The 15,722-nt window shown below is 34.5% G+C and overlaps 1 protein-coding gene across 1 annotated transcript; it reads left to right on the top strand.

Annotated features, from left to right (window-relative positions):
- The first annotated feature begins 8,573 nt into the window (after window positions 1-8,573).
- On the top strand, window positions 8,574-10,527 carry LOC112019340 (small ribosomal subunit protein uS13z/uS13y/uS13x). The gene is made up of 4 exons (XM_024051869.2): window positions 8,574-8,685; window positions 8,784-8,944; window positions 9,040-9,228; window positions 10,197-10,527. Exons 1-4 carry the CDS (start codon window positions 8,683-8,685, stop codon window positions 10,300-10,302), a joined length of 459 nt encoding a protein of 152 aa, XP_023907637.1. The 5' UTR covers window positions 8,574-8,682; the 3' UTR covers window positions 10,303-10,527.
- The last annotated feature ends 5,195 nt before the right edge of the window (window positions 10,528-15,722 follow it).

Genomic DNA, 15,722 nt, shown 5'->3' with positions numbered 1-15,722 from the left:
ACTCTAAACATATATATATATATATATATATATATATATATGGTATCATGTTATTTAAAATCTCGTTTTTTCCTAACTCTAAACATATATATATATATATATATATATATATATGGTATCATGTTATTTAAAATCTCGTTTCACCAATAATAAGTAGAAAAGATTGTTAATATTGTTCGTTTATATTTTAGGCCTACCAATGACAATAGGTTGGCCATTGGCCAAGGACAGGTTAGCCTTACTATAATTGCTATACACAACCATTCAATCCTAACGAAGGGTGTAACTTTAGCAACAAGTTGGTTGGTACTTCGGGTAAACTAGTTGTCTAAATACTTTGAATGAGAACATGCTTCAAGATATAATTATTTATCTAAATCAATTAATAATGAAATCTTTAAAGTACAAATACTTCACTTGTATCATTCTTGCAATGAATCAAAATTTGTTGTAGGTCTATCTCTTAACTCAAATTTGCCATGTGGAGGGAAGGCTTACACTCTGTGTTGGGATTTTCTTTTTTATAGAGAAAAATCTCTTGGGATGATTCCAAGATATGGGCTAGGAGGTTTGAGCCCAAGACCTCATAGATCTCATGAGATCTTTGGACAATTAGGAAAACCCCTATGGGTTTTTATATGTATCAATATTTTTTTATTCCCTAGTTTGATGGTATCTGTTAGCACCATTATAATTGCTCTATTAACTTGGAATGTACAGCATGAAGAGATTTTCTTAATATTCTTGAATTACGCTCCTTAAACCTGTTTGTTTTAGTATAAATTATTTTTTGAAAAATAATTTCAGTGCTTGGTGCAACTGAAAATATTAATCAAAGGAAATTATTTTCTATGATTGACAAAAACTACCCCAAAATTGTAAAAAAATTGTTTTATGCTTATAAACTAATAGTTGAAAGCATTGATTCAGTTCATTGCATTGACTTGAACATAGTTTTGGGAGTTGGAGGTAGATGTGCTAGCTATTTTGTACAAGTAAACCTCTATAAAGTATAAAACTTTAAAAACCAGTATTATGATATTGGTTATAGGGATCGAACAGGTTCGATATTGCCTCAATTAACTAAGTAGTGATTTGTGTTATAAAATGCTAATAAATTAACTCCAACAAGAAATCGACTATGATTGAATTATAACTGTACTACATATAACACTTATTAGGGGGGAAGGAGGAGGGATCCTCAGTTTGATGCAATACAAATTGCTCCTTATTAGAATTTAAGCATATAGTTCAACCTGACCTTATGCTATGGAAGAAGTAGAGTAGACACTACTTCTTACATACACAACAAAAATTGAGAAGTTCAATCAAGTAATATTAGGGACACATAAAAATGCATAACTTTGTGCCACAATTCGCCATGTGACGAGTTGTGAGCAGTGAAAGTGTGTCCCCACATAGCCCACTATCACACATCTACTAGTCACAACTTACCACATGGTGAGTTATGGCACAAAGTTGTTCATTTTTATGTGTTCACAGCATTACTCAGTTCAATAGAGTATGTTGCTAACACAACATTTGGAGGAAGATCATACAAAGGTTTTATTTCAGCTTTACCCTTGATGATGCTGACTTGCCTCATACGCGTTTATTGCACACAAAAAATTAAAAATAATTTTTCAGTGCTACTACTTACATTTCTAAGCAGAATAAGGCTGTTAAAAAAAAAAAAATCAGTGTCTTTCATTACTAAACTATTTTACAGTATCTACATTATTCCTATAGTATTTTAACTTTAAAAAAAAAAAAAAAGATAAAATCAAACAAAGAATGCATAATCAAGGGGAAAAAATTATATATGGATGATAAATGTTCAAAATGAAGAGAAAGTCAAGCATGAAGCGGCAGTGTTTGATTTAAATGAAGAATTCCTAAATTGGATTGCTACGGCACCGTTTTGTTATATTCATGATTCAGGCCTGATGGAAACGACGACGCATTGCTTAAGTGAAAACATGCTTCTATCTCACGTGCCATCAGCTATAGCCGTTTGTTAGAGTCTCCACGTGTTGATCAGTGATTAGATGGAAATCTTTTCCCTCCAAAACTAATTTTCTGTTTTAGATATTTTCTTCTCTCTCTAGGTTTGTATATAAACTCAGTCTTTGTAATTATTCTATAACAATTCAGCTCTCATTCATTCATCACCAATCAATTTTAGAGAGCTTGTAGTTTTTTACAATAATAAGTATATTAAGGTGATAACAACATTGTATTTTAATCAACTTTGTTTGTACAATCATCAATAAACCCCCACAATGTCTTAACATGTGTTTAGGGACTGTTTTTTATTTTTATTTTTTCACATCAAGTGGTCCAATCTCATTGAGTAATATATGCTTGGAGCTACGTTTTACAATGGGGCACTATGGTCCCCCTAAAAATGCTCAAAATTTTATTATAATTGCTAAAAAATAGATTATACAAAATTGTTGTAAGAGCTGGCCCCTTCATGTGTCCTTAACTACTTGTTTCATTCATATTTACTTAATTACTTTGACTCTTTTTTTTTTCCAGTCTTTCCTCCATCTCTCCTCCCCCAACACATCAACAAGCCCACAACTTTTATAAGTTTTACAATTTTATTCACTTTTACTATTAGTTTCTCTTTTTAATATGTATTTTCCAATGTTCTACTTTCCAGTCCCTTCCAAAAGAACTCATCACTCAGTGCAAGTGTTCTCATAGTTTTACACTAACTTTGTTAAATCTCTTTACAAAAATTCATTAGAGCATTGATGAGTGGGTCATTCATACATCAATAGACACATATATATTTCTTGTGAATCAATATGATTATTTAGTCTTGACACCCCCCCCCCCCTCCAATAGAAAAATTTCTAGCTTTGCCCCAGTTTGCTTAGTTAGCCAAAAAAAACCCAAAAATTAGAAAATCGGGAATAGGCCCAATAAAATCATCCTTTATACAACACAGGTTGGGCTTTCTCCAACACATTTGTTTCATCACTTTTAAGAATTTTTGGGCTAATAACCATAAACATCACTTCACAAAACGGGCTAAAAGACCCCACCATACTACACTAAACCAAAAGCCTACAAATTTTTCTATGAAAACTAACCGAGCTTAAGGCCCAATTATTTTGGTTCCTCACAAACTACATAGCAAAATTTTATCATCTCACCTGTTGGGGGTAAGGGCCCAAAAAGACCCACATCACTCGAAACCAAAGAGAAAAGGAAAAGGCCACACAAGAAGGAAAAAGTCATTTGGGTCACTCCTCTCACTAAAAAGATTTGGCCCACTCTGTAGCTCCAGAGGCAAAAGCAACGAAGCCCAGCTCATAAAAAGATGATAAAACAAGCTTAAGAAATAAACTAAGAATTGTTGGATTAGTTAGGCTATGTTTGGTTTGTGTGTTTTTATCACTCATTTCTCAATTTGATAACTCAATTCTTACTTTTTGTGGGCCCCACCACAATTTAGCTTGTTTGGGTTTGTTCCTATAACTTAGGGGGTGTTTGTAAGTGTGTTTGAAAACATGTATGGAAATACATGTGAGTGAAAAAGTGTGTAGAAATGCGTGTAATGTTGTTTAAAAATTGAAAACATGTTTACCAAACAGCCCTAATATTCAAAAAATTGAGTTTGAATTGTGAAAATTAAGAACAAGATTTTGATGTTTTCAAGTGATGGAAAATGAGTTATGGTGGCATTTTTGTGATTTTAAGCAACCAAGTTGGACCCATCTCTTTGTCAGACCGCACTTAAAGGCCAACGGTCCCTCTCTTAAGTTCCTATAACCCATGCTCGTTCTCTCTCTCTCCTCTCTTTCTCATCTTCAACCCAAACACTAGCTTAATTTACAAGATCTGCCCAAGCTAGAAAGCATATGCCCACAAGCCGTTTTTGTATTGGGTTTTGGGATTTGTTTCAAAATGGGTATATGTGGATTTATGAGCTGGGTTGTGTTCGTCCTTCAATCTGATGCTTTGGGGAGAGAGAGAAATGAAAAAGGAAGTAGGAGTGTTTTAGAGAAAAAAATAAAAAAGGAGTGGTGAGAGAAAATATCAAGTAAGTTGTTGTGACAAGGATACTGTTATTGTTTTATAAAAAATAGATATGTAGGCTCCACATTTTTGAGTTAAAGTTGAGTTTTTAAGCTGAAAATTGAACCAAATATTTGAGCCAAACACATTGTTGAGTGAGTTAAGAGAAAAATAGAGGATAGAATATGAGATATGGGTTAGAGTTTTAAGTTATGGAACTAAGTTTTGAGTGATGCTAAAACCAAACATAGCCTTATTATCTTGTTCAAATTATCGATTGATAGTTGGACCAATTACACTATAAGCCAAAACACCATGTAGAATAAGGGCCTAACATGTGGCTAATAATTCAAAAGTTTCCCTTTGTTGCCTATTGTTGCTATACTATATGTAGGGGTGAAGGCCCAAATTCGGTATTGGGCCTTGGGCCATGGCCGAGAACATGGGTGATCCGAGGACGATTAAATAGTAGTAAATGGTTTAAGCTCAGATCTTCATGGGTATGATATGAATGGAAGGGTTGTCCGAGGAGGAATACCTCCTTGGATAAGCTAAACATGGATCTGATATAAATCCTAATGATCCAGGCAACCTTCTAGGAAGCTCCAGTGATAGGGACGTGCACTATAAACATATAAGAAAGATGGGAACCCAAAAATATCTAAGGGAAAGCTACTACCACTGCATTGAATGCTCTGTAACTAACTCTCTAGTTGCATTAATGAGGAAGTGATTGCTGAACAGTACTTTTTCAGCCTTACAACCACCCCCAAAAACTTCTGGAAGAGGCTAATGGGACAAGTATTGGTATAAGCAACCAACCATACACGTGTAGGGCCAAAATTAGAGAAGAAACATAGTATAAATTAGCGGGGAGGCTCCAAAGGAAAGGGATTGGAAAAATCAAGAAAGAACACTGTAGTAATCAACATTGTACTTGTACTCTGTTTAGTCAATTTATATGAAAACTTATCTCCTCGGACAATGAATTCATTCATATCAGTGCTTCTTGTTTGTGTTTAACCATCCTACAAATTCATATTAGCCGTCGTCCAACTCATTAGGGCCTAGTTTTTTGACTCACACTCTACAAATTTATTGTACTAGGCTCACTGGGCCAATATCCCACACCTTTCAGGCTTGAGCTGTAAAACGTGACCCTACAATTGGCATCGTCTATGGGGAGAACTAGTGCAATAGTGAGTGCAACGCTTAATGATGGTAGGATTAGGTCCACACCAAGCAGAGTATTTGGGATCCCAACATGGTGATCCTTTTGTCAACCCTGAGCAGAGAGGTGACTGTGAGGGAAGTGTGCATATCGTACATACTAGTAGGAGTCAACCTCGAGGTGGAAGCCATATTTTCCATGCAAAGAGTAACAAGGATATGTAATTGGAGATTGACCAGTTGAAGAGGAAGTTGCGCCATGCATGGCAAATGCCAACTCCCCCCAACTCTAATGTTTCTTCTGACGATAGAAGGGATGTCAGTTACAAGCGAAGGTCTCAAACCCCGCCAATCGAATCTTTCTCCTACAAGGAGGAGCACCATCGTGAGCGTAGGTTTGGAAGCCCGCCTCGAAAAGGCATGGAAAACGATGCTATGAGTAAGGCGTTGAACCAAATCTCTAAGTTGCCTTTCATGCGCAAGATTGAGTGGGCAAAACTTCCTCGGCGATTCACTCAGCCTGCTTTCAACATATATAATGGTAAGATAGACCCTGTGGAGCATGTGAGCCACTTTAATTAGAGAATGGTTATCCATTCCAAGGACGAAGCCTTGATGTGCAAAGTTTTTCCATCCAGTTTGGAACCCATGGCAGTGAGATGGTTCGACAGCTTGAGGGCCGATTCCATAGATTCCTTTATGGAGCTCACTTGAGCATTTGGCTCCCGTTTTGTCACTTGTAGTAGGGTTCCTCGGCCCCTGGATTCCCTACTATCCTTAAGCATGTGAGAGGGGGAAATCCTGAAAACGTACTCGGACAGATACTAGGAGACGTTCAACGAGATAGATGGTGATTTTGATGATGTGGCCATCAGTACTTTTAAGGTCGGCCTCCCAGCCAAGCATGGTTTAAGGAAGTCTCTGATTGGCAAATCGATCACTAGTATGCGCCAACTCACTAGCCGAGCATGGTTTCATTATTACATTATTTTTGGTTTGTTCAATTTGCACTGTTTCACATTATAATAAAATATTAACATAATAAATTGACACAATATTTTTACAATTGTTGAGGTGTTAATTCCTTATAGGTCAAAATAAAATAATAAAATATCATACTAGAACCAACCACAACTAAAAATAAAGGTATTGTGAAAAAAGAAGTGCTACATCCACAATATTTTTCACAACACTTTTATAACAAATTTCACAACACTTTTATAACAAATTATAGGTAGTAAATTATTATTATTTCTAATTTAAAATTACCAATGAAACTATTTTTTTGCCCACCAATAACAATCTGTAATAACTTACTACTTATGATTTGTTGTGAAAATGTTGTGGACATAATATTTTTTGTGTGGTTTAGTCAACTTTGTTGAGCCAAATTCATTGCTTCACATACAATTTTCTTAGGTTGACTTTTTGTATTTTTTTTTCTTTGCGCACCATTTTAAGTAAAAATACATAGTTATACACAAAAACAAAAACAAAAACTTAAGATAAAAACACTTTTCATCATTTACGTTTGGGGTAGTTTACAATTCCTTCTTCAACTTTAAAATCAAGCAATTTTTCCTTGGAAAATAGCAAATATGTCAGTTAAATCCTAATGAAAGCTTATAATTCTTAAAATATTTTATTGTGTAATGTTTAAAATACTCCCACTAAATTTTAATATCTCAAAAATTTTCTTCACATATTTTGAGTTTTAGATGGTAGTAATTTTTGGAAAGTTGGAATGATGGTTTAAGGTGTTTTATTTGTTATCTAAAGAACATTGATTTTCTAGGTTTAAATTTTTGAAACTTATAATTTATCCAATGAAAAATTTGATGACACATGTCTTTTGTTATCTTTTTAATTTTTTTTTTGTTATTTTCTTAGCAAAACTCAGTTGTTTATTGTTGGAAAATGATGATATTCATTATCATTTTTAGAAGTTTTTAGTGAGTCGATGTATTGCATATAGCAAATAGGTACTAAAAAAAAATATTATAATAAAAAAAATATTTATATCTTAAATAGCTATTCTAAATTTGTGGTTGATCAAAATTTTCTTTCAAATAAGATTAACTTTTTATGACATAATTATCAAAATTTTTAAAATTAATCTCCTATAATTAATGTATACCTCTATGTACTTTAAAAACTCAAATTATTTTTAATACATAATTATCAAATTTTTTAAAATTAATGTCTTTTTTTTATTAATATTGTAAGGTCTGGCTTTTTAGCCCAAGCCCAAGAAGGATAGATTACGAGCCCAATAAACCCCAGACAATGAATTTGTAGAGAGTGGGCGAAAGAGCTGGGTTGGTTGCGAATTAAACAGTGATTAGTTATGATGTTTAAGGATTCATTTGACACAAGATCACGCTCCTCTTGCTTAACAAATGTGTGTCCGAAGAGATGTGTTATTGGATGAAAGATGATTACAACTCTTGGAACTGCAGTAAAATTATCTCCTCCTTCTCTCCTCTCTTTTTTCTCCCCCTTCTTACTAGAGACGTCTTCTACTTATATAGCACCCTCTCCCATCATCTTCATTGTCTACTTGTTCTTCATCTAAGCATCCACTTGAGTGCATGTCTCATCAGGTATTCTCTTTACCCCTCCATGAGTGGTAGTAGTTGAGACTACACTGTTTAGGGGTCTTCTCCACATTAATGCGGCCAGAAAAGCAGCTGCAGTGCATTTAATGCGGTGGTGATAGCTTTTCCTTGAGATATTTTCTCGTCCTTATCATCCTAGGCATGCCCAGAGCTTATCTTTGTCGTTGGGATTGCTAGAGAGTTCATTCGGACTTTCCATTTGTTGGCTTGGTCAAGACTATTCGCGTCCGAGGAGTATAACCTCTTCGGACTAAAGGTGACTTCTTTGGATGTTACTTTTCTTACACTTCTGGGTCGGTTGCGTTCAGATGAATTCTACCCCGACCCGCTATTTCTCTTTGGACGTACAGTACTCCTTAAGATAGGGCCCCCGGCCCAATAGGTATGTCTGGGCTCTTACCCCACCCCCCCCCCCCTCCCCCCCCCCCCCCAACAAATATAAATCTACATATACTTTAAAAATCAAATAATTTATATATTTATTTTATGATACAAATGAAATTTAAAATTAACCTTGCTCTTTTTCCGCATGTCTTGCAAGTTGCAAGTGCTGCTGTAACTAGCGTTGAAAAAATGGTAAAAAAAATATATTTTGTGTGATTTATTATATCGGAAACATTTAATTTAAAAAAAGAAAAAAGAAAAAAGAAAAGAAAAAGGAAAACCCTTCATACTGAGGGAGGGAGGGCAAAATGGTAAAAAGGTAGAGAATGGAAAACCCTAATGAGTACTGTATATAAGGGAATAAGAAGGCAGATATGAAAAAAAGTAAAGAAAGAAAAGCGAGAAAGCGGTTTCTCTCATTCATTCATACATTCACGGCGTCCGTCGCAAACAGCCTCGCGGTCGTCTCTTCTGCAAAATGGTAAATTATATATTCTCTCTCTCTCATCATAGCTCTATAACTCTGATTTAGATTTAGATTTAGAATGTTGATTTTTGAGAGTGTGAAAATGCGCGCAGTCTCTGGTGGCAAACGAGGATTTTCAGCACATCCTTCGTGTACTGAACACAAATGTGGATGGAAAGCAGAAAATCATGTTCGCTCTCACCTCCATCAAAGGTATCGGTCGCCGCTTCGCCAACCTCGTCTGCAAGAAGGCCGATGTCGACATGAACAAGAGGTCTTAGAATTTTGTTGTTGTTGTTGTTTCAAATCTTATATAATATTTGCTCGTATTGATTTTGAATTTGTTGTTGTTGTTGTTGTTGTTGTTAGAGCTGGGGAATTGAGTGCAGCTGAGCTGGACAATCTGATGACTATTGTTGCCAACCCTCGTCAGTTCAAAATCCCAGACTGGTTTTTGAATAGGAAGAAGGATTACAAGGATGGAAAGTACTCTCAGGTCGTTTCCAATGCTCTTGATATGAAGTTGAGGGATGATTTGGAACGCTTGAAGAAGATCAGGTCCACCGCTCTCTCTTTTATTCTTTTTTAATTCATCTCTCTATTTATATGACACATTTATATGTAATGGAATTGTATGTTTAGGGACACACCCAGTTTCGCTACTTGCTCTATTCGACAATCACTTATACACCCTATAATATAGGGACACCCAATTTCACAATTTGCTAAGACGGTCAATTGTGAGCGGTGAACATTCACTTTTTACATGGACACTCATGTTTGCATCCTGTTTTGATGCTCATGGTTTAATTGAAAAGAAAGAAAAAAGAGTTATTAACTGCAGTTTGTGTACCATATAAGTTATAGATTCTTGAGACCTAGGAATGGTGTGTTACTTTCGTTTTAAGATTTGTTTCTAGGCAGTCAACACAACCCTTAGAACTCATGGAATTGATTTGAGATTCTTCCCATGTTAATGTTGAGCTGATGTGACTCATATGAAATGAAATAATATATTTGATGGATGTTTTGTAAATTGTTGGAAGGGTACAAGGACCTGTTCCTTAGGTTTCCCAATTATATTTAACCATGTTGGTTGCTGTAACGAATGAACTACATAACCGAATTTTATTCAAGTTTTGCCCTTGTTGGATAATACTTACCTTCCTTAGAATGATCAGAGGAGTTGTTGACAAATTGTTCTTCAAACATTTCGTATATTGGTGCAAAATATTTTATCTATAACCCTGTGAATTTAAATCTGTGGCAGTTGCTTTCTCAAACAATTCAGTGGAGTGTTCCAGAATGTTCTCAAACTTGTTTAATCACTCTTACTAGCTGTTAGTCTGGTTTCTGTGTTCATAGTCCCCAATATAACACGTCTCGCGTGATACTTACTACTCTCTCCTGGTGAAAGAAACATGTCTGGTGCCAGAATATCATTTTCTTAATACCATAAAAGGTTGCATTTTAAGTTTTGTCTTGTGAAACATAAGATAGAGCTGACTCTTGAGATCTGTATGCAGGAACCATCGTGGTCTGAGGCACTACTGGGGCCTTCGTGTTCGTGGCCAACACACCAAGACTACAGGCCGCAGGGGAAAGACTGTTGGTGTCTCTAAAAAGCGCTGAGATTTTTTTTTCTTTGTTCCAAACTAAATATATATGGTTGGGCAATCCAGATTTTTGGCTATTTAGTATGTTTGATTGGACATTTTTAGATTTTTGTTACTGTGGGCTGTGGTTGGGTGTTTCACTGTGGTTGTGTTTTTAAGCCTGTAACCCTATTATCATATTTGGTCAATTTTGGTTTTTCCATGGTTCTATCTAGTGCAGTCCATCTGCAGAGTTGCATTATATATCAAGCAATTGATAAATGCATCCATCTCTATATATGCTTTCCAATCCTTGATTGGTTCCATATTAAGAAGAAATTTACGCTTAAACACCAACTTGAATGTTCGTACCTTGCTTGATCTCAAGTAATTGGATGTTCGACTTAATGAAATGTGAAAGCGAAGGAGGTATGGGGCCAAGTAGGCTAGGTAGATATATCATGGTTGGAAGTTCTGGTTTGTAAATTCGTTAATAAATTACCGTGAAGGTTGATTGTTTTCTTAACACGATGATGATTTCTACTGCTAAGTTGGACATCACAAATATCAGGGCAAGGCCAGGCCAGCAAGCTAAGGGGACAAATTCTTATTATTTGGAGCTTTAGGGCCTGTTTGGTAGGAGTGTATTTTTAGGAGTGTTGAGTCATGAGTCTCAATTTAAGGTGTTTAAACACTATTGAGTATTCAGATAACTCCTTAAGATTATTTTCAATTTTTGATTTACATTGTCCAGTGACATTATTGTAATTAGCTAGGAAACTGTAGCACTCACTGATTGACAACACAAACAGTCGGCTCTCTTTCTATCTCTTTCACGAGTAAACTCTTCTCTCTCTTTCTCTCTCGACCTGGGCCCTTAAGGGTTATATATCATGCTCTTTCTGTCACGAGCTTATGCTCTCTCTCTCTCTCTCTCTCTCTCTCTTGGAGGTTGGATTGTGGTGGATCTTTTTTTTGGGTTGGTGGGTTTTTGTTTCGGTCTTTTCTTGTTCTTTTTTCTGGGTTTGGATGACCAGTGATGCAATATGGCTTCTTTCCTTGTTTTTTCATGTTATTTTCTCTCGGCCTCTCTCTACTAGTTCTCCTAATTTTTTCTTTCGTTTCTTTCTTGTCTGGAGAACGGGCTTGCTAAATCTCAGCTGTATACTTATTCTTTGGATTCATTAATACAATTTTTGTCTCAACTAAAAAAAATAACAATTTTGCTATGATTAGGGACAACTTATTTAGTTGAAATTGAAATTTTTTTACTGTAGATAGTAGTTAGCAGAATAATGCAGTGGGATTCGTGAATAATATCAAAAAATGCAGTAGAACTCATGAATAGTAGTAAAAATAAACTGAAAGTAAAGATAAGCTTAAAAATTCTGCTCACACTTGTTTTGCAAAAGCTTTTCGTTTAATTAAAAAAAAAGAGTTTCTAATATTCGTAAATGTCAATTACGCAATGAGATGGATGTGTGAAATCAGTTTCTCCCATATGTGTTCAGGTGTGAATGAAGGAGAATTCAGTAACAACCCTTACCCTTTTGCTATTTTAATTTCCACCAGTTCATGGAGCATCCTTATCAAGAATGCTAAAATTTTTAGCACTTAACATTTCAAGAATTTACTTTATTTATTAGACCATTTCACTTTAAAATACATCAAAACTTCTATATTTTTTATCATTTCATTTAAATAATATAAACTACTCATTAAAATAATAATAAAACAACTTAACACAAACAACCAGCCAACCATCTCATCAACACGAGAATAAAAAACTATATATATATATATATATTTTTTTTTTACAATTCAGACTATAGTGAGCTTGTATTAATACAAGCTCACTGTGCAAGTATGCCAAAAATTTTATAATTTGAAAGTTTTGATGGAATTGCTTTTTTGGTGTTTTAATGCTAAAATTTAGCATATATCCCTTTTAGCATCCTTAATGAGGATGCTCTTACCGGTTCAGATTTCTAAAAGTAGTTGAATATATGTCCATATAAAACTCGCATTTATCAGCAAAAACACGTATATAAACTGGCATTTTTGCCTCTTGTGGGGTTTTTAGCCGACAAAGCTTTTCCTCCGCTTTCAATTTAATGTTCTATTACTAAATGAGGCCAATCAATTTCATTGAATCAGTCCATCCTTAGGACTAACAGGTATTCAAAAGTATATATGCACACCCTTAGGGATATGTCTGGGCTACAAATGCACTGAAATCAAATTCATATATGATGCTGCGATGGACCTCCTCAGCAGTCTTCAAAGTCAGGATTACACAGTAGCTTAAGAGACTTTTGGTCAAACACCTGCTGGCTGACCATATTGAGGTTGAATTGGGAACGTGCCTAACTACATCTCAGACCTCAGTGGACTGTGGAGCACAGAAATCACGCAGCAGTGTACGACCCAGTAATCTTGGCTAGGTGTTCTAATGAGAAATAATGGAGGCCATGCGTAAATGAAATTAAGTTCAGTAGAGAAGTAGAGCGATTTACATGTATTGTCCTAATGCCGAACTACATGTGTATGTCCTCTCTGGGACTGGCAGTGGCAGCATATGCAACTACATGTATGTGTCCTCATTGCGCGCACACATTTTTTTTTAAGGATTTTGCTAATATATGCCCTTAAGGCACACAATAATTAATCATTTTTGAATTTTTTTTTCGAGAATTAAAAAAGTATTAACAACTTTTTGAATTCCTAAGAAAATGTTTCCAAAAATAGATGGCATAGGGCACACATTAACCGGACTCTTTTTTTAAAAACCGAATAACTTGTATTAATGCGTCAGTGTACAATCAATACCGATTCTTGGCCACTACACCTCAAATCACCCTTTAAATTTTCACCAATAAAAAGTAAAAACATTATCATTCCATCAAATACACAAAATTATTATTTGATGAAAATCAACAATGACTATTATTCTATATATGAAAAAAAAGGCAATGACTTTATTAAAAGAGAAGAAAACTAACAAGGTTTCAAAGTCTAATCTTCTTCACCACAAACCAAAAGCTGGAAAAACCATTATAAACCTAAATACTAATAAATTGCCATTATATACCACTAATTATCCGAGGGAAAAAAATGGCCATACAACACTAAGAGAACCGAAAGAAAAAATCTAATATACCAAGTCAAAACCTTCGGATCCGAACAAATAAAACAAAATTCCTTGGGCCTGCCTATACATTATGAATCTCAGAATCGCATTAGGTTGGCACCATTGATTGATTCTTTAGCGGAGTTGTTGTGACTTGTGATCAGCCGGCTTCATCTGGGATGCTTTGAAATATTATTGCAGAACTAGAACCCTGAGGAAATCTTGAAGAGAAAGAAGTTGCAGGGAGAAATCAGCACCACCCAATAGCACGTCAATCTCAACCTTGTCAATGCAAGAAGAACCACATAGTTCTTGATTCTTGTCACAATAAGAAAGTTGCTCCAAATGGGTATGAAGAGAGATATCATTATCATGACCAAAAGTTTCCTCGTTTGAAGTTTGATCTACGAGTGCATTAAAGAAACTCTCATCAGATGGTAGATTGTATGTCTGTAAATGTGCAAGCACAAGCGAGGAATGATCATCATCAGAGGAAAAATCCTTGAGTGACAAATCTGCTTCAGAGATGGAAGTCATAGAATTAAGAGGAGATATGAATAATGTTCCAAAGCACTCATATTCTTGAATGGGAAAGCTATTGAACTCCATGATCAAACTGTAAACAGAATCAAAATCTTTGAATGCAAGAGAGAGTTTTGTGTTGGTGGGTTAGGGTTGATCAAAGAAACTGGCTTTGTGATTTTGCAAATAATGGGATAGTATAGCTGTCGGAAACTTGGGGTTGGGCTTTTAAATATATATAAAATTAATAAACTTGAGGCGGTGTTCAGTGTAAAACCTTTTCCTTCATTTACAAGGATTATGGGAAGGCGGTGGTAAGTCTGGTAACTCAGCTACTATATTTTGGGATTAACTACGCCTCACTGTTTTTTTTTTTTTAATGGCCCACTTTATTATCTGCTTCAGAGATGGAAGTCATAGAATTAAGAGGAGATATGAATAATGTTCCAAAGCACTCATATTCTTGAATGGGAAAGCTATTGAACTCCATGATCAAACTGTAAACAGAATCAAAATCTTTGAATGCAAGAGAGAGTTTTGTGTTGGTGGGTTAGGGTTGATCAAAGAAACTGGCTTTGTGATTTTGCAAATAATGGGATAGTATAGCTGTCGGAAACTTGGGGTTGGGCTTTTAAATATATAAAATTAATAAACTTGAGGCGGTGTTCAGTGTAAAACCTTTTCCTTCAATTACAAGGATTATGGGAAGGCGGTGGCAACTCAGCTACTATATTTTGGGATTAACTACGCCTCACTGTTTTTTTTTTTTTTAATGGCCCACTTTATGATTATTTTCCACCTTCACCCCTATAATTAAGGAACTTAGATATTATTTATTATAAAAATCATAAGGTAATAATGAAGAGCAAAATATTAGTTTTGGGAGCACTTAAAAAATAAAAACAAAAATTATGTGCTGCTTGAATTAATTGAATTCAATTGTTAAAATCTATTATTATTGAGGGATTTGAACCCTACCTACACAGAAACTAATTAATATTAAAGTAGAGTTATAGGTTGAATGTTGAAACTATCTCTAAAAAATATGGCCATTTTAAAAAAAAAAAAATTTAAGTACAATACAATGAAATTCTAACCTAGCTAAGGAGGCAAGAAATAAAAACCATTACTAAAATTAAAAATCTAAAAATTTAAATAATTTTTTTAATGGCTCGCTTTATATAATAAGGAACAGTTTATTAAAAACTATAAAGTAATAAATTAAGAGCAAAATATTTAATTTGGGTGCAATAATAAGAATAAAAATTAAGTGCGGCTTTTGAATTAGTTGATTTCAATTAATTAAGTCTAAATTTTTTAAATCAAGTAGATTTAACTTTACCAAAATTCTTGCCAAAATTAAAAATCTAAAAATTCCAGTAATCCGAGTTAAGCCCAATAATCAAAGAGCTAACAATATATTCTCTATCTCAAAAAAAAAAAAAAAAAAAAAAAACAACAACAACAAAAAATAATTCAAAAGTCTGACAATCCCTAAAATATAATACCAAAATTCAAGAACAATCAGCATTACCTCAACAAAAAATATCACAATTTCAATAACCCAAATAATACCCAATTATCAAAATCAAGTAGAGCTAAAGCACAAAAGAAGCAAAAACCCAAAATGCTAACGGTCCCTATATTGACCCAATATAAAATCAAGCAGAAAAAAATCCTCAAAATTCCAATAAACCCACTTAAATCTAATTATTAAAATCAAATAGAGCTAGAACTAAAAAACAGCAAATCTCAAAACTTTGGCAATACCTATTAACCCAATACCAAAAATCAAATAAAATCTA

The sequence above is a fragment of the Quercus suber genome, unplaced genomic scaffold (assembly GCF_002906115.3).
Source record: "Quercus suber isolate HL8 unplaced genomic scaffold, Cork oak 2.0 scaffold_49, whole genome shotgun sequence".
NCBI lineage: Eukaryota > Viridiplantae > Streptophyta > Magnoliopsida > Fagales > Fagaceae > Quercus > Quercus suber.
Note: the sequence above shows the minus strand (reverse complement) of the source record. Positions and strands in the feature narration are given on the sequence as shown.